The 27805-nt window shown below is 38.9% G+C and overlaps 1 protein-coding gene across 1 annotated transcript in view; it reads left to right on the forward strand.

Moving 5' to 3' along the window:
* The window catches only part of LOC133656138 (5'-AMP-activated protein kinase catalytic subunit alpha-1), a 42908-nt gene that overhangs the window by 1594 nt on the left and 13509 nt on the right, over positions 1-27805 (forward strand). Inside the window, exons 2-6 of the mRNA XM_062057022.1 lie at positions 18162-18303; positions 22244-22337; positions 22463-22607; positions 27266-27353; positions 27503-27727. Of these exons, the coding sequence (XP_061913006.1) occupies positions 18162-18303; positions 22244-22337; positions 22463-22607; positions 27266-27353; positions 27503-27727 (694 nt within the window). The remainder of the gene's footprint in view (positions 1-18161; positions 18304-22243; positions 22338-22462; positions 22608-27265; positions 27354-27502; positions 27728-27805) is intronic.

The raw sequence follows: 27805 nt of genomic DNA on the forward strand, positions 1-27805 counted from the left end.
AGACCAGCTTGCGAGTAAATAAATAAAATTAGAAAAATAGAGGCAGCTCACTGGTAAGTGCTGCTATTTGAGCTATTTTTAGAACAGGCCAGCGGGCTACTCATCTTGTCCTTACGGGCTACCTGGTGCCCGCGGGCACCGCGTTGGTGACCCCTGCTTTACATCATGTCCGAAAAAAGAGTAGGAAGAAGCACAGCTTATTTAAAGGCCTGCTGAAATGAAATGTTCTTATTTAAACGGGGATATCAGATCCATTCAATGTGTCATACTTGATCATTTTGCGATATTGCCATATTTTTGCTGCAAGGATTTAGTAGAGAACATCGACGATAAAGTTCGCAACTTTTGGTCGCCTTGCCTGTACCGGAAGTAGCGTGACGTCACAGGTTGTGGAGCTCCTCACATCTGCACGTTGTGTACAATCATGGCCACCGGCATCGAGAGCGATTCGGACCGAGAAAGCGACGATTACCCCATTAATTTGAGCCAGGGTGAAAGATTCGTGGATGAGGAAAGTGAGAGTGAAGGATTAGAGGGCAGTGGAAGAGATTCAGATACGGAAGATGCAGTGAGAGGCGGGTGGAACCTGATATTCAGGTGGGAAAGACTAAAACAGTAAATAAACACAATACATACACTACCGTTCAAAAGTATGGGGTCACCCAAACAATTTTGTGGAATAGCCTTCATTTCTAAGAACAAGAATAGACTGTCGAGTTTTAGATGAAAGTTCTCTTTTTCTGGCCATTTTGAGCGTTTAATTGACCCCACAAATGTGATGCTCCAGAACCTCAATCTGCTCAAAGGAAGGTCAGTTTTGTAGCTTCTGTAACGAGCTAAACTGTTTTCAGATGTGTGAACATGATTGCACAAGGGTTTTCTAATCATCAATTAGCCTTCTGAGCCAATGATCAAACACATTGTACCATTAGAACACTGGAGTGATAGTTGCTGGAAATGGGCCTCTACACACCTATGTAGATATTGCACCAAAAACCAGACATTTGCAGCTAGAATAGTCATTTACCACATTAGCAATGTATAGAGTGTATTTCTTTAAAGTTAAGACTAGTTTATAGTTATCTTCATTGAAAAGTGCAGTGCTTTTCCTTCAAAAATAAGGACATTTCAATGTGACCCCAAACTTTTAAACGGTAGTGTATATATACTCTATTAGCCACAACACAACCAGGCTTATATTTAATATGCCACAAATCAATCGCGCATAACAAACACCTCCCCCCTCCCGTCCATATAACCCCCCAATACAACTCAAACACCCGCACAACACACTCAATCCCACAGCCCAAAGTACAGTTCACTTCCGCAAAGTTTATACAGCACATATATTTCCCCACAGTTACGTACGTGACATGCACATAGCGGCACGCACGGACGGGCAAGCGATCAAATGTTTGGAAGAAAGCTGCGTACTCATGGTAGCGCGTCTGCTATCCAACTCAAAGTCCTCCTGGTTGTGTTGCTGCAGCCAGCCGCTAATACACCGATCCCACCTACAGCTTTCTTCTTTGCTGTCTTCATTGTTCATTAAAGAAATCGCAAAAGATTCACCAACACAGATGCCGAGAATACTGTGGAATTTTGCGATGAAAACAGAGCTGTTTGAGCTTCCGCTCAATCCGTGACGTCACGCGCAGACGTCATCATACCGAGACGTTTTCAGCCGGATATTTCCTGGGAAATTTAAAATTGCACTTTATAAGTTAACCCGGCCGTATTGGCATGTGTTGCAATGTTAAGATTTCATCATTGATATATAAACTATCAGACTGCGTGTTCGGTAGTAGTGGCTTTCAGTAGGTCTTTAATCCTACCACTTTCCCACTTCATAGCGTTTACAAACACATGTGTTCATTTACTGTCTTCTTTTTGTAAGGATATCTTATTTTCAATAAGGTTGGAAGTAGAGATGTCCGATAATCACGATAATCATCGAGCTGGATCCACCCTACTTGGAGGGGAGGGAACAGGTGGTAGAGGTGAACGGCACCGTGTCACCCCCCTTCTCAGTAAGCTGTGGAGTCCAGTGTTTCCCACACATTTGTTTATTTGTGGCGGCCCGCCACGAAAGAATTACATCCGCCACAAATAAAAAAATAAAAATTTTAAAAAATATATATATTTTTTCTTTTTTTAAATTTTTGTTTATTTTTTTGTCCTCTCCAGCTTCTCAGGCAAATCATATAGTTGATGTAGATGCCCATATCGGCTGTTCAGATTTACTTTACAAAAGAGAAGTGTAGGATACTTCTCTTGTTGTCTTATTTGTATTTGACTTTATTAAATGTATTTATATTAGAAACACAACATGTGTCTATAACACGCGGACGATTGACTAGTTGATGGTTGATGGTTTTCTTTTCAAATGTTTGTTCATAGCTGTTGTGCTGCTATGATAGGCCATTTACGCTCGACACAGTGTGCATTCAACAACATTATTAGGCTGTGTATTGAAATACTTCCACACTTTTGACGACTTTTGGCGTGATTTTTCCCCCTCGCTCGCATCGTCTGCTTTGCGCTTCGCCATGACGGTAGTGTGACATAAATATGCGACGCGTCGACGCACAAAAACGGCGTCGACGTATTTACGTAACCGATGACGTCGACGCGTCGTTTCAGCCTTAGCGGGAACTCTCGTTCAACCCTTTTTCGATTACGCATGCACCTCCTGGTACCCCAGCACCTCCAAAACCCTCAAATCTAAACTCCAAACATCCCAGAACAAGCTAGTCAGATTACTTCTAGACCTCCACCCCAGATCCCACCTCACTCCTACCCACTTCTCCAAAGTGGGCTGGCTTAGGGTGGAGGACAGAGTAAAACAACTTGCACTGAGCCTAGTCTATAAAATCTGCTACACCTCCCTGATACCGAAGTACATGTCAAACTACTTCCTTAACGTAAATGACCGCCATAACCATAACACCAGGGGGAGCTCCACTAACCACGTTAAACCCAGATTCCAATCTAACAAAGGTCTTAACTCATTCTCTTTCTATGCTACATCAATGTGGAATGCGCTCCCAACAGGTGCAAAAGAAAGGGCATCTCTATCCTCCTTCAAAACCGCACTAAAACAACACCTCCAGGCAACTTCAACCCGAAACTAACTTTTTCTGATTATGCAATTGTTGATGACTGAAGTGTTGATACCAACCAAACCTAACCCACCCCCCTCCATATCCCACACCCCGGATTGTAAATAAATAAATGTGTATACTTTGATGATTATCTTGTGTGATGACTGTATTATGAAAATATTATATATCTGTATCATGAATCAATTTAAGTGGACCCCGACTTAAACTAGTTGAAAAACTTATTCGGGTGTTACCATTTAGTGGTCAATTGTACGGAATATGTACTTCACTGTGCAATCTACTAATAAAAGTTTCAATCAATCAATCAAATGGCTTTTTTGCCGATATTCCGATATTGTCCAACTCTTAATTACCGATTCCGATATACACTACCGTTCAAAAGTTTGGGGTCACATTGAAATGTCCTTATTTTTGAAGGAAAAGCACTGTACTTTTCAATGAAGATAACTTTAAACTAGTCTTAACTAAGGCTGAAACGACGCGTCGACGTAGTCGACGTCATCGGTTATGTAAATACGTCGACGCCGTTTTTGTGCGTCGACGCGTCGCATAATTACGTCACACTACCGTCATGGCGGAGCGCAAAGCAGACTGTGCGAGCGAGGGGAAAAACGCACGCCAAAAGTCGTCAAAAGTGTGGGAGTATTTCAATACACAGCCTAATAATGTTGTATGCACAGTGTCAAGCGTAAATGGCCTATCATAGCAGCACAACGGCTATGAACGAACATTTGAAAAGAAAACCATCAACTAGTCAATCGTCCGCGTTAGCATACGTTGTCATCATTACACAAAAACATGAATGTGTCATTTGTATCTGCTAGGGGTGTAACGTTATGTGTTTTGTATTGAACCGTTTCGGTACGGGGCTTTCGGTTCGGTACGGGGTTGTACCGAACGAGTTTCTAAGCTAAAGCTAACTTTAGCTGCTAAAGTCTTAACAAGTTGCTTTGCTCCTTCTGCGGCTGCCTCTGTCTCAGCACGCAGCATTGTCCCACCCATACAACCATCTGATTGGTACACACGCAGCATTGTCCCACCCATACAACCATCTGATTGGTACACACGCAGCATTGTCCCACCCACACAACCATCTGATTGGTACACACGAAGCATTATCAGCCAATCAGCAGTGCGTATTCAGAGCGCATGTAGTCAGCGCTTCAGCGTGGAGCAGATAGGTGTTTAGCAGGTGAGCATCAGGCAGCGGACTCTCCCCAAATGACAATAAACACCTCCCAGTCAACTACTAGTAACATCACTATGAGCCCGTTGACCTACTAGAAACTTAAACTGCAGCTCAGCTCACTCGCAGTCCTGGCTTGAGGTGAAGGCTAATTAGCTCTCAGTTCCAGCCACATCGACCCCTTCTGAGCGCCTATTTTCAGCTGCTGGGAATATTGTAAACAAGAAAAGAAGCAAAGCAAGTAGACATGCTAACCTTTCTTCATTACAACTGTTAGTCACTCACTGGAATGAGTAGAATTGGTTATTGTGTACTGTGTTGGACTGGATGTTTATTTTGCACATTTTAAAAGCAATGCTTAATGTTTACAGTGCTCCAGAATATTTAGATTGGCACTTTTTTGTATTGATGTTTATCTTTATTTTTGCACATTTTAGCAAATAAGCAATACTTTCACTTTTGTTGAAATGTTTACACTTTTGTTACAGAATATTTCGTTTTGCACTTTTTTGTATTGGATGTTTATCTTTATTTTTGCACATTTTAAAGCAAAATAAGCAATACTTTTACTTTTGAAATGCTTATACTATTGCAGAATGTTAAGATTTGCACTGGATGTTTACTTTTATATTTGCACATTAAAAAGCAAATAAGCTACTTTTAATTTTGTTAAATGTTAAAAGTTTTAAATGTTTACATTGTTACAGAATATTTTGTCATGTTGTTGTCAATGTTGACTGAGTGGCCATACTTTTTTTTTTTGTAAATAAAAGCCATGCCTTTTGAAATAACTGGCCTACTTTTATTTTTTCATCTTCATTTTAAATAAAATAAAATAAAAAATAATCGGTAAAAGGAAAAATAATCTATAGACGAATCGAAAAAATAATCTATAGATTAACCGATTAATCGAAAAAATAATCTATAGATTAATCGATAGAAAAATAATCGTTAGCTGCAGCCTTAGTCTTAACTTTAAAGAAATACACTCTATACATTGCTAATGTGGTAAATGACTATTATAGCTGCAAATGTCTGGTTTTTGGTGCAATATCTACATGGGTGTATAGAGGCCCATTTCCAGCAACTGTCACTCCAGTGTTCTAATGGTACAATGTGTTTGCTCATTGGCTCAGAAGGCTAATTGATGATTAGAAAACCCTTGTGCAAACATGTTCACACATCTGAAAACAGTTTAGCTCGTTACAGAAGCTACAAAACTGACCTTCCTTTGGGCAGATTGAGTTTCTGGAGCATCACATTTGTGGGGTCAATTAAACGCTCAAAATGGCCAGAAAAAGAGAACTTTCATCTGAAACTCGACAGTATATTCTTGTTCTTAGAAATGAAGGCTATTCCACAAAATTGTTTGGGTGACCCCAAATTTTTGAACGGTAGTGTATACAGTCGTGGTATTAACACATTATTATGCCTAATTTTGTTGTGATGCCCCGCTGGATGCATTAAACAATGTAACAAGGTTTTCCAAAATAAATCAACTGAAGTTATGGAAAAAAATGCCAACTTTCACTTTACATCATGTCCGAAAAGGAGTAGGAAGAAGCACACCTTATTTAATCCTACCCTTTTCCCACTTCATAGCGTTTACAAATACATGTGTACAGCTCTGGTAATGGGTACATTCGCACCCACCTGCACAAATGTACTTCAAAATGTAACAATCAAAATAAATACGACTTTTTTGTTTGTTTACTAGGGCATGCATATATAATATGCATTAGTTTGACCATTTAAAATCAACGATAATAAAAAGGAGATGCTTGGAAATAGCATAAAATGCCCCAAAGACTTGGAAAAACACGATTCATAGCGTTACTTTTTGGTGTAACCATCATGGGCGTTCTGTTCAGGTATATTTATTTTATATTTTGATAAATCATCATAAATAGGCATTGATCAATCTTTAAGCTGGAAAAAAATGCCAACTTTCACTTTATATCATGTCCGAAAAGGAGTAGGAAGAAGCACAGCTTATTTAATCCTACCCCTTTCCCACTTCATAGTGTTTACAAACACGTGTTCATTTATTGTCTTCTTTTTGTAAGAATATCTTATTTTCAATAAGGTTGAAAGTAGAGATGTCCGATAATGGCTTTTTTGCCGATATTCCGATATTGTCCAACGCTTAATTACCAATTCCGATACCAACCGATACCGATATATACAGTCGTGGAATTAACACATTATTATGCCTAATTTTGTTGTGATGCCCCGCTGGATGCATTAAACCAGGGGTCACCAACGCGGTGCCCGCGGGCACCAGGTCGCCCGTAAGGACCAGATGAGTCGCCCGCGGGCCTGTTCTATTCTAAATAAAAAAATTTTAAAAAATAAATAAATAAATAAATTAAATCTACATAGAAAAAACACAAGATACACTTTCAATCAGTGCATCAACCCAAACAACCTCCCCCATGCACACTCATCCACACCCACTCACACAAAAGGGGTTATTTCTTTCTGCTACCAATATTCTGGTTCCCACAACATAGACAACACATCTGCAAGGGACACAGTCCCTGAAGCACACATGATTGTATAGGCTGCTGATCCACTAACATTTTCATTAATTACTATTTTTTATGTAATTATTTTTATATTGTTTTACTTTCTTTTTTTTCCAAGAAAATGTTTTTTATTTATTTATCTTATTTTATTTAATTTTTTAAAAAAGGGCCTTATCTTCAACAGACCAGGTTGTCAATGAAATTAGATTTGTTTAAAGGGTTTTTTAAACCAGGCCCAGTCCAGGTAATGTCCAAGTCGGACTCAGCAACACACACCTTCATTCATGTACACAGAAAAAAATTAGGGAACACAACAGATTGCATATAATTTATAAACAAAATTACATTTTCAAAATAAGCATTTATGTACAGTCCAGATTATGTCCAGGTCACTCAAATTAGGGAACACAACAACAGATATCATATAATCTATAAACATAATTATACTTTCAAAATAAGCCTTTGAGGACTTCTCATCTTTTTTTAAATGTTTTTTGGCATCATTATCGTTTTCAACCATGTAACTTTCTAAAATTAGAAAATACTGAATAAATGTTTTAAAGAAAGTAATACTAAGTGAATATCTGTTTTTGGCCTTAAAAATAAACATTTTACCGAGTACTATAATTAAATTGACTAAATCATGATTGTCAATGAACTCTCCTAAAATAACAGAAACCACATTAAGCTTCATAAACACACCAATCCTTAAACACATTTTTTCAACTTCCACCCAAAACAAAGACACAATATGACAATACCAAAACAAATGCAGGGTGGATTCAGGCTCCTGACAACAAAATCGGCAATCATCTGACTCTGTCATATTCCATAATTTTAACATTTTCCCTGTGGGTAAGAAGTTATAAATACTTTTAATTTGAAAATAACGATTTTGCACATCGATAGTGGTTTTATAGATTAGTTTGAATATGGCATCCCATGGCAACGGGCAGTCAAAAGTCCTCCCATTTTCCATTTGTGTTGTATGAGGCAGCCTTCAAAGATTTCTTTATTAAATAAAAATGATATATTTTTCTATTTATTTTAGTTCCTTTTTGCCAACTAGAATTTCTTATTAGAGGTTTACAAACTAATAATTTAGTAGTTCAATAATTAATTATTTGTTTCCATCTTTTCCCAATTACTCCAGTTAGTTGATAAAATGAAAAGCTTGAGCAAGCATCACCATACATAGTTGTAAATTCATCATACTTCATAATTTTACCATTCTCATTGATAATATCATTGACAAAAATTATTCCTCTTTCAAACATATTTTTCCAAAAGAAAGGCTTTCCATGTATTACAATATTAGAGTTCATCCATATTAACTGCTGCAAAATATCGTCTCTTTTTTCTGGCACATAAAATTGAAAACACCACTATGAGTGGATTGTTTCCTTTATGAACCCCGCCATGTTACCCAGCAGACTCTCTGGGAGGGGATCACTTGTAAAAAAGGATACAATTTCTTTTGATACAGTACATGTTTTTTGTCCAACAGGACATTTGTGTACCACTCAATGTTTAAATACATCTTTGGAACAATTGATGCTTTTAAAGACAGACACATAGCTTCAAGGTTGAGAAGTTTCAGGCCCCCATATTCATACTCTTTGTACAAAACCTTTCTTTTCATCTTCTCTGGTTTGCCGTTCCAGACAAAATCGAAGACCCTCCGCTCATAAATCTTAAAAAAGTTTTGTGATGGAGCTGGTAATGACAAAAACTAATAAATAAATTGAGGAATAATTAACGAGTTGGCAATAGACATTTTACCATACAAGGTTAGGGATTTCCCTTTCCATAATTGCATAATTTTGTCCAGCTTTCTTAGTCGATTATCATAATTTACTGAGCCTAGATCTTCCAGATTTTCTGGGACAACAACACCAAGTATGTTAACTGGTCCATCTGTAAGGCTGAAACGACGCGTCGACGTAGTCGACGTCATCGGTTACGTAAATACGTCGACGCCGTTTTTGTGCGTCGACGCGTCGCATATTTACGTCACACTACCGTCATGGCGGAGCGCAAAGCAGACTGTGCGAGCGAGGGGGAAAAAATCACGCCAAAAGTGGTCAAAAGTGTGGGAGTATTTCAATACACGGCCTAATAATGTTGTTGTATGCACACTGTGTCGAGCGTAAATGGCCTATCATAGCATAGGCAGCACAACGGCTATGAACGAGCATTTGAAAAGAAAACCATCAACTAGTCAATCGTCCGCGCGAGTATACGTTGTCATCATTACACAAAAACATGAATGTGTCATTTGTATCTGCTAGGGGTGTAACGGTACGTGTTTTGTATTGAACCGTTTCGGTACGGGGCTTTTGGTTCGGTACGGGGGTGTACCGAACGAGTTTCTAAGCTAAAGCTAACTTTAGCTGCTAAAGTCTTAACAAGCTGCTTCGCTCCTTCTGCGGCTGCCTCTGTCTCAGCACGCAGCATTGTCCCACCCACACAACCATCTGATTGGTACACACAAAGCGTTATACAAAGCGTTATCAGCCAATCAGCAGTGCGTATTCAAAACGTTACCAGCCAATCAGCAGTGTGTATTCAGAGCGCATGTAGTCAGCGCTTCAGCGTGGAGCAGATAGGTGTTTAGCAGGTGAGCATCATGCAGCGGACTCTCCCCAAATGATAATAAACACCTCCCAGTCAACTACTAGTAACATCACTATGAGCTAGGGATGGGCGATACCACACTTTTAGGATTCGATACGATACCGATACTTTATCTTGCCTTTTCATCGATACCGATACCATTAATTTCTTATTGGCAATTTTTGTCAGTCAAAAATATTATTACTATTGTTATTATTTAAGACAAATCACAAGACAAATACAGACCATTTATACCACATTTATTATGGTCAATATATAATAAAAGTAAAATTAAAATAAATAACAAATATGAAAAATAAATTAAATATTATATATAATAATAATTATATATAATAATAATTAGATATTAGGGCTTTCCAATTAACTGTCAAATCCGAATCGCAAGAAGCTGCAGTTATTTTTTAAAGTTTGTGATATAATTAGCAATTAATGAAATATGAAATAGGTTAATGTTTTCGAAATGTAAGAAATGATGTTACAGATTAAAACCAAAATCACATTCAATCATATATTTCAAGATTTTCTTGGAAAAAAATAAAACTAATGCAAAGATGAAGAATCTCCAAATGTTATCCCTTTCTTATCTTGTTTTAAATACTCAAGCAATTTTCAACTAACAGTAAATTCCCCTGTGTGGAAATTATTTGAATTTAGGATAATCATTTAAACAAAAATATTCAGTAAACATTACTAAAAAAACAAAAAAACAATGCCTGTTTTAAGTCAACAATTGGACAACACTGGATATGCCTGGCTGCATCGCTGTCGGCTGGCTGTGTGTGTGTTGCACGTTGACGACGCTCATTCGCTGTCTCCTGTCACGTGACTGGGCCAGCTCTATACTCTGCCAGGTACAGGGGTGTCCCAGCACATAGTAAGTTAAGTAAGTCATCAAAAACATCTGAAAGTGATGCTTGCACCCCCCACACGCCGTTTTTTGGTTTATATCGATACTTTTTTCAGAAAAGTGATGCCAAATGAGTAGCGTGTGAGTATCGATATATCGATACCACAGGATCGATACGCACATCCCTACTATGAGCCCGTTGACCTTCTAGGAATATAAACGAGCTCAGCTCACTCGCAGTCCTGGCTTGAGGTGAAGGCTACCGGTAATTAGCTCTCAGTTCCAGCCACATCGACCCCTTCTGAGCGCTTATTTTCAGCTGCTGGGAATATTGTAAACAAGAAAAGAACCAGAGCATGTAGACATGCTAACCTTTCTTCATTACAACTGTTAGTCACTCACTGGAATGAGTAGAATTGGTTATTGTGTACTGTGTTGGACTGGATGTTTATTTTGCACATTTTAAAAGCAATACTTAATGTTTACAGTGCTCCAGAATATTTAGATTGGCACTTTTTTGTATTGGATGTTTATCTTTATTTTTGCACATTTTAAAGCAAAATAAGCAATACTTTTACTTTTGAAATGCTTATACTATTGCAGAATATTACGATTTGCACTGGATGTTTACTTTTATATTTGCACATTAAAAAGCAAATAAGCTACTTTTAATTTTGTTAAATGTTAAAAGTTTTAAATGTTTACATTGTTACAGAATATTTTGTCATGTTGTTGTCAATGTTGACTGAGTGGCCATACTTTTTTGTAAATAAAAGCAATGCCTTTTGAAAAAACTGGCCTACATTTATTTTTTCATCTTCATTTTGAATAAAAAAAATAATCGGTAAAAGGAAAAATAATCTATAGATGAATCGAAAAAAATAATCTATAGATTAACCGATTAATCGAAAAAATAATCTATAGATTAATCGATAGAAAAATAATCGTTAGCTGCAGCCTTATCCATCTGTCCACAAAACAGGCACTTTGCATTCCATTCGAAAGGACGTTCCCTTTAGATTTCCGATCCTTAACGTTTTACATTTATCATAATTAAGCTTAAGGCCAGATTGCTGTGAAAATATGTCCAAAAGATTAAGAAGGTTCCGCAAACAATGAGGAAAAATCTTATCTTTGTGAATCAGCCTTTTCTGACATGAACTTCATCAAGAACAAACACAGAACACGCCTCACTGATGCACATCTGCAAGACTCACTCAGAGTTGCAGTGTCAAGTTACACACCAGAGTACAACACACTAGTTAACAGCATGCAATGCCAGGCTTCCCAGTAACTGACAAAGAAACAGATAACAGATTTGGTGTCCAGTTCAAAGTGTGACATGATTTAAAAATTTGAGAGTTTACTTTTGTATTTTACATGAGTTATTATTTGTACAAACATGGTGCAAAGTAATTCATGATTTGTTAAAAAATGTTAGTGGCTAGCTAGTTAAAATGGGATATTGTGATTTCACAAGACTGTCTTAGAAGTGATCATTTGAAAATGTTCAATTTGAAAAATGTGCACTTAGAGAAAATATAAAAATAAAGTGTTGCATATTGATATTTATCTGTTTCTATATATATTTATTGTGAGAAATCATTAAGATGATCAGTGTTTCCACAAAGATAAATATCATTAATTATTCATAATAACAGAGTTAAAGGTAAATTGAGCAAATTGGCTACTTCTGGCAATTTATTTAAGTGTGTATCTAACTGGTAGCCCTTCGCATTAATCAGTACCCAAGAAGTAGCCCTTGGTTTCAAAAAGGTTGGTGACCCCTGCATTAAACAATGTAACAAGGTTTTCCAAAATCAATCAACTCAAGTTATGGAAAAAAAATGCCAACATGGCACTGCCATATTTATTATTGAAGTCACAAAGTGCATTATTTTTTTTAACATGCTTCAAAAGAGCAGCTTGGAATTTGGGACATGCTCTCCCTGAGAGAGCATGAGGAGGTTGAGGTGGGGCGGGGAGTGTATTGTAGCGTTCCGGAAGAGTTAGTGCTGCAAGAGGTTCTGGGTATTTGTTCTGTTGTGTTACGGTGCGAATGTTCTCCCGAAATGTGTTTGTCATTCTTGTTTGGTGTGGGTTCACAGTGTGGCGCATATTTGTAACAGTGTTAAAGTTGTTTATACGGTCACCCTCAGTGTGACTGTATGGCTGTTGACCAAGTATGCACATTCTACAGCTGCGTTTTTAAAAAGTCATACATTTTACTTTTTGAAACCGATACAGATAATTTCCGATATTGCATTTTAAAGCATTTATCGGCCGATATTATCGGACATCTCTAGTTATTAGATAGACTTCCCTTTTATTGTCATTCAAATTTGAACTTTACAGTACAGATGTACGAGCCTAAAAGCTGTTTAAGTTAATTTACATTTTATGGAAGGTGCTTTATGTTTATTCAGCCAAAAGGGAACTATTTACTTTATTTGCATAATACGAAAATAATAATAGAATAATTATAAGGTACACTTTATTTGTAATTATTACATTTGTCTGAATAATTTGATGACGTACTGTTTTATACTGCTTTAATACAGTGAAGATTACATAACTGTTTAATTGCATATATGGCGGAAGGATCAGTGTGGTAATATGGTTTGGACACAATTAGGGCTGCAACTAACAACTAATTTGATAATCGATCAATCTGTCGATTATTACTTAGATTAATCGATCAATAATCGGATAAAAGAGACAAACTACATTTCTATCCTTTCCAGTATTTTATAGAAAAAAAACAGCATACTGGCACCATACTTATTTTGATTATTGTTTCTCAGCTGTTTGGAAATGTTGCAGTTTATAAATAAAGGTTTATAAAAAAATAAAAAAGTAGCCTTTGCGCATGCGCATAGCATAGATCCAACGAATCGATGACTAAATTAATCGCCAACTATTTTTAAAATCGATTTTAATCGATTAGTTGTTGCAGCCCTAGACACAATGTATTATGGGTAATGGCAGTCAGGTATGGTGGAATCGAGCCACACAGTTTTTTGACCTTACTCTTACTTTAACAAACTCGCTTTATTTTGCCATTCATTTGTTCCCAAGTCGTTATTGTTTTACGTTTTTGAATGATTAAGTTGACGAGTAAACGATACAAAACGAAGAGGAGCGTCTGGAGATGTGTTTGTTGTAGCCGCAGCAAGTGGGAGCAGGAGAAAGTAGAGCGTCAAGCTAATGCTTCATTAGGAAACTACAACAGATAAGAACGAAATTTTGTTGCATTAGCTCGTGGTAGTGCAGGATAAAAGAGCAATAAGGTGCAGGTATAAATAAATAGATTACTGTACAGATAAATAGATTACTGTACAGATAAATATATTGCACTTTTGCATATGCATCCACGTTTATGGATGTATGTTACAGTGTTTCCCATAAACTGCCAAGATACCTGTGGCTATGGACGTGGTCACCATGACATCATCGAGTAATTTGCATAATTTACTACAATGATATGATTTTCTCTAAAAAGGCTCAAAAAATTACTAATTAATAATAACAGTTTTGTTTTAAACGTCCATCCATCCATCCATTTTACAATATAATTACAACACTTTATGTACATATTTATATACAGATTTGAACAATAAGTTATTCACTGAAATATATTTATTAATTGTGGTTCTTACAAAAAATATACCTTATAAAATATAAAAGCTAAAATGTCTCTTAAAGCTCTGCCCCTTTAATTAGTGCATACTAAATAATTTAACTTTAGCCTACTACTACAACCATATTATTTACCAGCAACATAAAGTGAAACAGAGGCAGAGGTGTCCTGCCACAGTCAGTAACAAATAAACAGAAAACAGTAGTGGTCAAATACAAATAAGGCAACAAGAGAAATATCCTACACTTCTCTTTTGTTAAGTAAATCTGAACAGCCGATATGGGCATCTACATCAACTATATGATTTGCCTGAGAAGCCGGACAGGACAAAAAAAAAAGTGTTTTAATTTTTATATTTATTTGTGGCGGACGTTATTCTTTTGTGGCGGGCCGCCACAAATAAATTAATGTGTGGGAAACACTGTGTTATATTGTCTTCATATTCCAGCCAGTTAATCCATTTTGGGGGATAATTGAGGGGATTATTATGATGCGTTCAAGAGTCTTACGGCCTGAGGGAAGAAGCTGTTACAGGTTCTGCTACGGAGGCTGCGAAACCTCTTTCTAGAGTCCAGCAGTGAATATATTATATTTATATTTCTCCTCTTTAGTAGAGAAGAATTGTTGTACATTCTTGGGTAGCAGGTTATAGTTTGCTTTGTACATCATTTTAGTTATTTTCAATTTTACGTAATCAACAAACTTCAATATTTTTGACTCAATAAATAAAGGGTTTGTATGTTCTCTGTATGCAACATTATGTGTCAGACTAATTGATCTTTTTTGTAACACGGTTAAAGAATAAAGCGCACATTTTTAGTTATTAACCCCATATTTCTGCACAATAACTCAGATATGGTAACACTAGCGAGCAGTAGAGAATATGGAGTGATTTTTAGCCCAGGACGTATTTTGCTTTGTTCATTATTGAAATGTTTCTTGCCACTTTATGTTGTATATTTTGTATGAGATTTCCAGTTCTTTCTATAATCTATTAATACTCCCAAAAATCTGGTTTCTTTTACCCTTCCAATATATACTCCGTCTTTTTGTATCCTTGTATGATGCTCTTTTCTACTGTTACCAAATAGCATTATTTTAGTTTTAGTTACTTTACGATATTTGCTGGCAACTTGTAGTACTGACGGTTAAATATCTCAACGGCGTTAAACTGCATGCCACCAATGCTGTCAGTCCACATTGTCAAGTTGTTCTAACCGGAGTTAAGAACTCTCAAACGCTTTAAAAAAGTACATTTTACAAATTTCAAAAAAATCCGCCTTTGCAAGGGTCGATGTGATGGAAGTTACTTCAAAACATCTAACCAATCTTTGATGCATGAAATGGTGCAATAAAGTAAATTTTTTACAATAACCACAGCCAGGTTATTTGCAATACCAAACCCAAAATAACACACTTTATGGTCATATCAGCTGTTCTTCCTTACATTTACCGCAATAACATGTTTAATATTTTATTTTGTGGTTTGCAAACGTGTGGTTCCTCTCTTTAAGAAGGGGAACCGGAGGGTGTGTTCCAACTATCGTGGGATCACACTCCTCAGCCTTCTCGATAAGGTCTATTCAGGTGTACTGGAGAGGAGGCTACGCCGGATAGTCGAACCTCGGATCCACGAGGAGCAGTGTGGTTTTCGTCCTGGTCGTAGAACGGTAGACCAGCTCTATACTCTCGGCAGGGTCCTTGAGGGTGCATGGGAGTTTGCCCAACCAGTTTACATGTGCTTTGTGGGCTTGGAGAAGGTATTCGACCGTGTCCCCCGGGAAGTCCTGTGGGAAGTGCTCAGAGAGTATGGGGTTTCGGACTGTCTGATTGTGGCGGTCTGCTCCCTGTATGATCAGTGTCAGAGCTTGGTCCGCATAGCCGGCAGTAAGTCGGACCCGTTTCCAGTGAGTGTTCGACTCCACCAAGGCTGCCCTTTGTCACCGATTCTGTTCATAACTTTTCTGGACAAAATTTCTAGGCGCAGTCATGGCGTTTAGGGGATCCGGTTTGGTGGCTGCAGGATTAGGACTCTGCTTTTGGCAGATGATGTGGTCCTGATGGCTTCATCTGGCCACGATCTTCAGCTCTCACTGGATTGGTTCGCAGCCGAGTGTGAAGTGACTGGGATGGGAATCAGCACCTCCAAGTCCGAGTCCATGGTTCTCGCCCGGCAAAGGGTGGAGTGCCATCTCCAAGTTGGGGAGGAGAACTTGCCCCAAGTGGAGGAGTTCAAGTACCTAGGAGACTTGCTCACAAGTGAGGGAAGAGTGGATCGTGAGATCGACAGGCGGATCGGTGCGGCGTCTTCAGTAATGCGGACGCTGTGTCGATCCGTTGTGGTGAAGAAGGAGCTGAGCCGGAAGGCAAAGCTCTCAATTTACCGGTCGATCTACGTTCTCATCCTCACCTATGGTCATGAGCTTTGGGTTATGACCGAAAGGACAAGATCACGGGTACAAGCGGCCGAAATGAGTTTCCTCCGCCGGGTGGCGGGACTCTCCCTTAGAGATAGGCTGAGAAGCTCTGCCATCCGGGAGGAACTCAGAGTAAAGCCGCTGCTCCTCCACATGGAGAGGAGCCATATGAGGTAGTTTGGGCATCTGGTCAAGATGCCACCCGAACGCCTCCGTAGGGAGGTGTTTGGGGCACGTCCGACCGGCAGGAGGCCAAGGGGAAGACCCAGGACACTTTGGGAAGACTATGTCTTCTGGCTGGCTTGGGAACGCCTCGGGATCCCCCGGGAGCAGCTGGACGAAGTGGCTAAGGAGAGGGAAGTCTGGGCTTCTCTGCTTAGGCTGCGGCCCCCGCGACCCGACCTCGGATAAGAGGAAGAGGATGGATGGATGGTTTGCAAACGGTTTTATTGTGTGTTTGTTACCGTATTTTTCGGACGATTAGGCACACTTAAAATAATTTTTTTCCAGCTCTGATTACTTTTTCACACACTCCTGGCATTCTCTCGATGAGCTTGAAGAGGTAGTCACCTGAAATGTTTTTCACTTCCCAGATGTGCTTGAAGCTCATGGAGAGAAAGCCAAGAGTATGCAAAGCAGTAATCAGAGCAAAGGGTGGCTATTTTGAAAAAACTAGAATATAAAATATGTTTTCACTTATTTGATTGATTTGATAACTAATTACTAGGGAAGTCCGATAATATCGGCAGACCGATATTATCGGCCGATAAATGCTTTAAAATGTAATATCGGAAATTATCTGCATCGTTTTTTTTATTATCGGTATCAGGTTTTTTTCAAAATATATATATATATTTTTTAAATTAAAAACACAAGATACACTTACAATTAGTGCACCAACCCAAAAAACCTCCCTCCCTCATTCACACAAAAGGGTTGTTTCTTTCTGTTATTAATATTGTGGTTCCTACATTATATATCAATATATATCAATACAGTCTGCAAGGGATACAGTCCGTAAGCACACATGATTGTGCGTGCTGCTGGTCCACTAATAGTACTAACCTTTAACAGTTAATTTTACTCATTTTCATTAATTACTAGTTTCTATGTAACTGTTTTTATATTGTTTTACTTTCTTTTTTATTCAAGAAAATGTTTTTAATTTATTTATCTTACTTTATTTTATTAATTTTTTTAAAAAGGACCTTATCTTCACCATACCATTGTTGTCCAAATTAGGCATAATAATGTGTTAATTCCACGACTGTATATATCGGTATCGGTTGATATCGGTATCGGTAATTAAGAGTTGGACAATATCGGATATCGGCATTATCGGACATCCCTACTAATTACATAACTCCACATGTTCATTCATAGTTTTGATGCCTTCAGTGACAATCTACAATTCCAAATAGTCATGAAAATAAAGAAAACGCATTGAATGAGAAGGTGTGTCCAAACGTTTGGCCTGTACTGTATATGCATGCATGTATGCATACTTCGAAAGAAAACAATGTTTGCCTTGGTGCCCTAAAATATGAGCCCTCCTTTAGGGCGACACTTGCCTTGACCTTAAAAAGTTCAAATTCGAGGCCTGGTAATATCAGTATTTAAACCATACTAGAGTGATAAATAGATTTTCTTTTTTTTTGTTCTTTTTATGACAAAATATTCTCTGGTCGGTTTTGATATTTACAAAGTCAGGGAGTTAAATCTCTTGATGCAGGAAGGTTTTGAGGAAGATGAAATGAAGGCTTGTGTACTTTGTCTCGCAGTGGGCCAGCACGAGCTGACCAAGCACCAAGTCGCTGTGAAGATCCTGAATCGGCAGAAGATCCGCACCTTGGACGTGGTGGGAAAGATCCGCCGGGAGATCCAGAACCTCAAGCTTTTCAGGCACCCTCACATAATTAAACTGTAAGTCCTTGATTTACACAACTGCACGCCGCACCGTAATCCCCTGGCCGCCACATTGTTGCTTAGCTATTTCCAGCGTTGAATGGCGGGCTTTTAGTACCATCACTGTCTGAACCGGGACCCTCTCCAGGCTCATCCCCTCACTATTGGATAGAATATTACTACAGTAGATGATTATAATTTGACCACCTGATAGTGCTTGATCTTGCCGCGACCTGCGATGAACACAAAATGAATCATAGCCTTCAAATCAAGAATTTTGTGTCTTGTCATGTTTATGTTCTCCCTCACCTTTAGCAAGCTTTTTATTCTATCTTGTCAAGGCACAATACTGCACAAATTTGAGAAAAAACCTTACTGCGATTTTTCTCTCCAAAATTGCAATTTTTACAATTTATACGTATAAATGCGTAACACGGCGAAAATAACGAGTGAAGGAAGACATGTTACTTTAAGACTGTCAATCAACATATTCTTGTCTCAAGGCGTCACACATTAAAACAATCTGCAATCATTTTCTTTAAAAAATAGTTGGCTTTATGTACCGTATTTTCCGCACCATAAGCCGCCCCGTGTTGTAAGCCGCACCTTCAATGAATGGCATATTTCAAAACTTTGTTTACCTATTAGCCGCCCCGTGTTATTAGCCGCACCTACGCTACGCTAAAGGGAATGTCAAAAAAGCAGTCAGATAGGTCAGTCAAACTTTAATAATATATTACAAACCAGCGTTCTAACAACTCTGTTCACTCCCAAAATGTAATGTGCAAAATTACAATCACAAAAATAGTAACACTCAAAATAGTGCAGAGCAATAGCAACATCAATAACTCAACGTTGCTCATACGTTAGTGTCACACACCACACAAAATAGACATTTAAAGCTCACTTTCTGAAGTTATTACTCATCCACAAATCCCTCGAATTCTTCTTCTGTGTGCTTCACTTGTTTTTTGACACCATCTGTGATGTGGACGCGCATGAAGTCGTAGATCAACAGGGACGGAGCTGCGTGAAAAAAGTCACCAGGTCTCTTTGCTCATTTTTTCTTCATCCATCCATCCCTTCGAGTTAGCTTTTATGATGACGCCGGCTGGAAAGTTCTCTTTTGGCAAGGTCTTCCTTTTGAATATCACCGTGGGTGGAAGTTTCTGGCCATTAGCATGGCAAGCTAACAGTGAAGGACGACTTCTCATTCCCTGTGGTGCGAATATTCACCGTACGTGTTCCCGTTGTATCCACAGTGCGGTTCACATGAATATCAAAAGTCAGTGGAACCTTGTACGCGTGTCTCTTAGTAGGAGACATTTTGTGGTCTTTACAGAAACACACAAATGAAATGAACCGTAATATCCGCGCGCTTCTTCTTCTACGGGGGCGGGTGCTCACCTTGGCGGTTGCTCACAGTAGAAGAAGAAGCGCTTCCTCTTCTATGGGGGCGGTTGCTTACCGTAGAAGAAGAAGCGCTTCCTCTTCTACGGGGAAAAAAGATGGCGGCTGTTTACCGTAGTTGCGAGACCTAAACTTTATGAAAATAAATATTAATATTAATCCATATATAAGGCGCACCGGGTTACTGGCCGCACTGTCAGCTTTAGAGAAAAATTGTGGTTTTTAGGTGCGGAAAATACGGTATACAGACTACATCACAGGTGTCAAACTCAAGGCCCGGGGGCCAGATCTGGCCCGCCCCATCAATTTGCGTGGCCCCCGAAAGCGTGGAAATGTGGAAATAAAGTACCTTATCTTTTCTTAATAAATGTATTACAAAAATAAATGTACTGCGTACACTTACATATATTTACACTTTAATCATATCTAATAATAAAACAAACTATTATATAATCATACATTTCAAAACAATGTTATTGTTCAAATTAGGGCTGGGCGATATGGCCTCTTATTAATATCTATTTTTTTACATGTCACGATACACAATATATATCTCGATATCTTGCCTTAGCCTTGAATGAACACTTGATGCATATAATCACAGCAGTATGATGATTCTATGTGTCTACATTAAAACATTCTTGTTCATACTGCATTAATATATGGTCATTTTAAACTTTCATGCAGAGAGGGAAATCACAACTAAGTCAATTGACCAAAAGTGTATTTATTAAACAGTTATTAAGCAGTGGCACAAACATTCATGTCATTTCAAAACAGAAAGTGCAAGATTGTCAGACACATTTTAAAACAAGCTATGAGTGCACTTTTGTGCATGATGTCACTAAGATGACATACTGTATCAAAATAACACTAAATTAAAGTACACTTTTTGTACAGAACACCACTACAATATTTTAAAAGAAATAAAGTGCACTTTTTTTCATGATGTCACACAAGATATTTCAATAACTGTCAAATAAAAATGAGCTGCATAATAGGAAATCAAATAGTGTATGTCCTTCACTATGTGGTAGGTTCCTGCGGACGTTATCTCCTTCAATCAATCAATCAATGTTTATTTATATAGCCCTAAATCACAAGTGTCTCAAAGGGCTGTACAAGCCACAACGACATCCTCGGTACAGACCCCACATACGGGCAAGGAAAACTCACCCCAGTGGGACGTCAATGTGAATGACTATGAGAAACCTTGGAGAGGACCGCATATGTGGGTAACCCCCTTCTGTTGTTGACTATTTTTTTCATACTGTGTTGATCTGGAAATGGTTGCTTAAGCATTTTGTGGGTTTGGCACCGAACAGAGATGTTGACATTCAGAGTTTCAAGCACTCTTCCCTCTCTAGCGTTGACTTTTCAAATGATGCTACAAATTAGCAGTGATCCTACTTTTTGTAGCAACGCTTTTGCAGCATACTTGACATATTACGGTTGTCTGTTCAACATCTTTCCACTTTAAGCCAAACCACCGGCAGAAGATGGACTCCCTGCTGTTTTTCTTGGGTATTAATTCTTCCGTCATTTGTTACCAGATTCGCACCTTCTCTCTCGTATTACCGCTCGAACCACTCGGTTAGCATCACAGCTAACTTTACCATGCCGCTACCTCTGCTCCACGAGGGCGTATGACGTTGCATGCGCGACAGTATGTGACGTATGTAAGAAGGTGCTCTTGTTTTATGTCTCTGTGAGAAGGAGAGACAAGAAAGAGTGAGACGAGCCTGTAGTGTAATGCCCACAGCTAAAAGCAACTGCGTGAGAACGTATACTCGAATATCACGATATAGTCATTTTCTATATCGCACAGAGACAAACCCGCGATATATCGAGTATATCGCCCTAGTTTGCGTTCATATTTCGCTAAATTTGTTGCATTTTTGTTGCGTTTCGCTTGATTTTAAAATATGTCGATCGAGAGGGGGAGTGACGTTCATATGTTGTCAATATTCAGTGTTTTATCGTTCATAGTTAATATTGTAAATCCTAAATTTTTTAAATTTTATTGTACATTCTGGGTGTCTCATTCGGTAAAAAAATTTTAAAATTCCATTCCGTTTTTTAAAGCGGTCTGTCACAGCGTTTTTAGCATTGAATCAGACATTATTGTGAGGTTTTGTATTAGTGTTCCTAAAAATAGATGTACCGGCCCCCAGACACATTTTTTTTCTCTAAATTTGGCCCCTGGGTCAAAATAATTCCCCAGGCCTGGTCTAAAGCCACAGTGGATGACGCCCAGCGTGCAGCCTGATAGATTGCTGAAATACCAGCTACATGCTGTCATTCCTGCACAAGAATGTGAACTCCTTTTGTGTGCGGGAGATCCCATCTTTGGCTGGGCGCATTAAACACTGGGCCAGAGTGCAGAGTGTCTCCAGCCAGCATAAACAAAGTGAACTCTGCTTCACTTTAACAGGTTTTTCTGCAGCGTGGCATCATCCAATGAGACCCTTGGGGTGCTCAGGTGTACCTAATGTGATGGCCAAGTATGCGGCGACGTTCTAATCAGCAAATCATTCATGGTCCGCAGGTATCAGGTTATCAGCACCCCTACAGACATCTTCATGGTGATGGAGTACGTCTCTGGGGGAGAGCTCTTTGACTACATCTGCAAAAACGGAAAGGTGATACGAGGCTTCTAATCAATGGCACTTTCGATCACACGACCAGCACATGGACTGTCAGAGACGTTAACGTTTTGTGCGCGTAGAGAAGCTTCTCGCCTCATATTTCCTTTCTTTATGCACAGTTGGACGAGAAGGAGAGCCGTCGACTGTTCCAGCAGATTATTTCAGCGGTGGATTACTGCCACAGGCACATGGTGGTGCATCGAGACCTCAAGCCCGAAAATGTCCTGCTTGACGCGCACATGAATGCAAAGATCGCCGACTTTGGTGAGTGGGACTGTTTTGCTTACAAAACCACCACAGTGGTCTCTGTAGAAACACATAAAACCTGATGGATAGATAGATAGATAGCAGTGTTTCCCATAAACTGCCAAGATACCTGTGGCGGTGGGGGCGTGGCTATGGGCGTGGTCACCATGACATTATAGAGTAATTTGCATAATTTACTACAATGATTTGATTTTCTCTAAAAAGGCTCAAAAAATGTATACTTACTAATTAATAATAACAGTTTTGTTTTAAACGTCCGTCCATCCATCCATCCATCCATTTTACAATATAATTACAACACTTTCTGTACATATTTATATACAGATTTGAACAATGAGTTATTCACTGAAATATATTTATTAATTGTTCTTACAAAAAATATATCTTATAAAATATAAAAGCTAAAATGTCTCAAAGCTCTGCCCCTTTAATTAGTGCATATTAAATCATTTAACTTTAGCCTACTACTACAACCATATTATTTACCAGCAACATAAAGTGAAACAGAGGCAGAGGTGTCCTGCCACAGTCAGTAACAAATAAACAGAAAACAGTAGTGGTGGTAGATAGACACAGAGCTTCATCAAACATGTGATCCACTGAACAAAGAGCTCCAAAAATCTTGAACTTTAGACTGCCATCAGTTTTACTCCCTACACTTAACCATGTGTTTCCTACTGCCTGCAGACTTTGCACCCTTTGTTATATACACATGTTGTGTTTCTAATATAAATACATTTAATAAAGTGAAATACAAATGAGGCAACAAGAGAAGTATCCTACACTTCTCTTTTGTAAAGTAAATCTGAACAGCCGATATGGGCATCTACATCAACTATATGATTTGCCTGAGAAGCTGGAGAGGACAAAAAAAAAAAATAATAATAATAATTTTTTTTTAAATTTTTTATTTGTGGCGGACGTAATTCTTTGGTGGCGGGCCGCCACAAATAAATGAATGTGTGGGAAACCCTGGATAGATAGATAGATAGATAGTACTTAATTGATTCCTTCAGGAGAGTTCCCTCAGGAAAATTAAAGTTCCAGCAGCAGTGTACAGAATTGAGATCAAATTTAAAAAGTAAATAATGGGGGTATAAATGGAAACAAAATAGAAAAATATTACAATAAGAATAAAAATAAAAAGCAACACTGAGAATACAAATATAACAGTAAAATTAAAGCTGCAAGCAGCATTGGTCGGGTCCGCTTTTTGGCAGGTGCTAGTCCTAGGTGTCCAATACTTTAGTCCAGTGGTAGTCCTGAGTGAGACCTACATAGAGGTTTTTGTTTCGTGTCTCTACGATATTGGTACTGGGAGTTAGAGGAAGTTGTGTCTGTGTTTTTTTCCTAGGTGCTGCGGCACAGTGGTTGTTTTCTTTGAAGGTGCGTAAAATCACAGCAGCGGATCCATTTCACATTGTCATTATAGGCTATTGTGTGTATTGAGGCCAAAGAAGGTCTAATCGCAGTTTCGTTGTCATTTTTGGCACCGTAGCAACTTTAGTGCTGCGGGTCTTTGAAGGCTCGTAAAATCAAAACGGTAGCACTAAATAAAAATCCGTACGCATCTTTTAATCAGAAGGGTTCAATCTCTCTCCTGTAGCAGTTTGAAGCCGAAACGACAAACGGGCTCAGAGGAGATAATGTTTGATGTTTGGTGACCGTTTGGTACAAAAATGTTGTTTTGAAATGGAGATAACAAACTTCCTGTTGATTTTTGCTGAAGGGTGTCAATGTATGAAATGTAGGTCTAAATGAGACCTACGTAGAGGTATTTTTTTCATGTCTCTACGACATTCTTACCGGAAGTTACAAGCAGTTTTGTCAGAGTTTTCCTCTGAGGAGCAGTTTTTTCTCTTTTTTTTCCAAAAATTATGTAGAGCACAATTTTGAGTTTTGGGATTTGGTTTTTTTTTTAGATCACAGTTTCCACCAGTCCCGATGTGTGTGCGAATTTTGGTGAGTTTTGAAGTATTTTAAGGGGGTCAAATTAGAGGTCAAAAATCAAAAATGAGTGTTTTTAGTCATTTTTTGTCTTGAAGGGGAAATTGCCAACTTCCTGTTGGTTTTCGCCCGAAGAAGTGAAATTATGAATTGTAGGTCTAACTGAGACCTACATACAGGTTTTTGTTTCATGTCTCTACGACCTTCCTAGTGGGAGTTAGAGGCATTTTTCTTCCTAGGGGGCGCTAGAGAGCAATGTTGATTTTTGGTATTTTTTTTTACCACTAAAGTGTGCTGTCCCCGGGGTTTAATGTGTATGTCAAATTTGGTGAGTTTTGAAGCATGTTAAGGGGGGCAAAGCAGTGCGCGACCGTGCGGAAGAATAATAAAGAATAATAATAATAAAACCTTACAATTTCAATAGGGTCCTTTCGTCCCATTGCAAAAGGACTCCCTTTGGGATTCCTTTTGAAAAGGTCCTGTGCGGACCCTAATAAGAATATAACAAGAGAAACTAGGCAGTCGTGACCATGTTATGAAAAAGTATTGCACTGTTATTGTTTTGCATCCCCTGTCATCCTAGTACCCCTCCTCCCCCCAGAGAGGAGTTGTACAGTCTAATGGCGTGTAGGACAAAGGAGTTTTTGAGTCTATAAGTCCTGCACTTGGGTTGAAGCAGTCTAGCACTGAACAGGCTCCTCTGGCTACTGATAACTGTATGCAGAGGGTGACTGGCATCATGCAGAATGCTCACTAGTTTTTCCACAGTCCTCTTCTCTGCCAAAGTCACCAGTGAGTCCAGTTTTATTCCGATCGTAGAACCAGCCCGCCTGATCAGTTTCTCCAGTCTGGAGCTGTCCTTCTGAACATTGTATAAAATATCATGTGCGTGTAGAAAGAAGCTCCCTGCTGGTTTGCCTACCGTATTTTCCGGACCATACTGCAATGCCCTGTATGTAGGCATTAGCCAGGCCTCCCTCGCCCGCCTGCAGCTCGTGCAGAACTCTGCTGCTCGTCTGCTAACACAGACCCGCAGACGTGAGCACATCACCCCTATATTAGTGTCCCTTCACTGGCTCCCTGTACGTTACCGAATCAATTTTAAACTCCTTTTATTTGTTTTTAAATGTCTAAACAACCTCGCGCCAACATATCTCTCCGACCTCCTTCAGCCTTACTGCCCCACCCGATCCCTAAGATCAGCCGATCAGCTGCTACTGACGGTCTCTTCCTGTTTTTAAATCTCTCTTAAAATCATACTTTTATTCCATGGCTTTTAACACTGAGTGATATCCATCCTGCAATGGCGCCCCATAATACACCTGCTGTGAACCTGTTTTTATGTTTTATTTATTTATTTTTTATCGTGTTTGGTTGTGTTGTGTTGTTTGCTTGGTTCTCGTATTATCTTTTAACCTGCCCATTGTACAGCACTTTGGCTACCCCTGTGGTAAATTTTAAATGTGCTTTATAAATAAAGTTGATTTGATTTGATAGGGGGCACCGGATTATAAGGCGCACTGTTGATGAATGGTCTATTTTTTTTTACCTTTTTTCATATATAAGGTGCACCGGATTATAGGGCGCATTAAAGGAGTCATATTATTAAAAAAAAAAAATTCTAAATGTAAAAGACTTCCTTGTGGTCTACATAACATGTAATGGTGGTTCTTTGGTCAAAATATTGCATAGATTATGTTTTACAGATCATCTTCAAGCCACTTTTTGACAGTGGCTTCCGGATGGGCCGTTTTGTGGGCGGTCTTACTGTATTTACGTGGCTCACCTTCGACAGCGTCTTCTCCCCGTCATCTTTGTTGTAGCGGTGTAGCGTGCAAGGACGGGAGTGGAAAAAGTGTCAAAAGATGGAGCTAACTGTTCTAATGCCATTCACTCTTTACTTCAAACGATAACGGAGCAGCATGTCAACATCCGGAAACAACAACAAGGCCGGAAATGTGTCCCGTGAAAAATCCGTCCGACCGGAACTCTCTAATAACTAAAGTTCCTTGGTTGAATAACGTAAACTCACTACCCCGGTATGTTTTAGCGCTTTCATGGCGAGTTTACTGACAGATATAAGTAAGAACTTTACACTACTTTTATATTAGAAATGGCAACAGCGGAGGATGAATGTCCCATAACAAGAAGATAGAGAAACAGAAGAAGCTTATCGATTACAGCGACTAAGGCGGACACGCAATTTTTCAGGATTTATGCAGATCCCAAATTCAGATCAGCAGGTACCAGAAGGTAAGAAAAGTTGCTTTTGCATAATATTGCAAAACAAAACGCCAGATAATGTATTACCTTATACACACACTATAATAATATTCCTATATTGAAGCACATCAAACAGTGCAGCCTACACTTATCTCTTATGTTTGATTGCCATCTACTGATCACACTTATCATTACACCATGTACCAAATAAAAATTGCTTCGAGGTGGGTAAGCTCAACCAAACGTATTACTTATATTAGGCGCACCAGGTTATAAGGCGCACTGTCGAGTTTTGAGGAAATAAAATGATTTTAAGTGCGCCTTATAGTTCGAAAAATACGGTACTTTTTAACCCATTGTAGCAGTAAAATGATTGTGCTATCTGCTGGTTGCAACAAGATAATGCAACTTGCTTAAATATTGTTGTGGCTGCAGGATTATTTCTTTTAGGCTGTTTACCTTTTAAATCCCTGATGTTTCTGCAGGTTTATCAAACATGATGTCCGATGGTGAGTTTCTACGGACAAGCTGTGGTTCTCCAAACTACGCGGCCCCTGAGGTCATCTCCGGACGGTAAAGTTTCTCCATCCTAAGAAGAAATCAAAGCTTACTTCGATGTATCCATAGTTACCAATAAAATGAATCACAAGTGCCTCAAAGGACCTTACAAACTCGCAAGAACATCCCCTATAATTAGATGTTTTCCTCCATCTTGTGGTCAGGTTATATGCCGGCCCAGAGGTGGACATATGGAGCAGCGGGGTCATCCTCTATGCCTTGTTGTGCGGGACCCTTCCCTTCGACGACGACCACGTGCCAACGCTCTTCAAGAAGATCTGCGACGGCATCTTCTTCACTCCGCAGTATTTAAACCCCACCGTCATCAGCCTCTTGAAGCACATGCTCCAGGTGGACCCCATGAAGAGAGCCACCATCAAGGAGATCAGGTGAGGGACGTAGCGATAATAATAAGCGCGGTAGAACTCCCTGCGGTTAGTATTACTGTTTTAAATTAAGATTATTAG

Source organism: Entelurus aequoreus, linkage group LG08, assembly GCF_033978785.1.
Source record: "Entelurus aequoreus isolate RoL-2023_Sb linkage group LG08, RoL_Eaeq_v1.1, whole genome shotgun sequence".
In the NCBI taxonomy this organism is placed as follows: Eukaryota; Metazoa; Chordata; class Actinopteri; order Syngnathiformes; family Syngnathidae; genus Entelurus; species Entelurus aequoreus.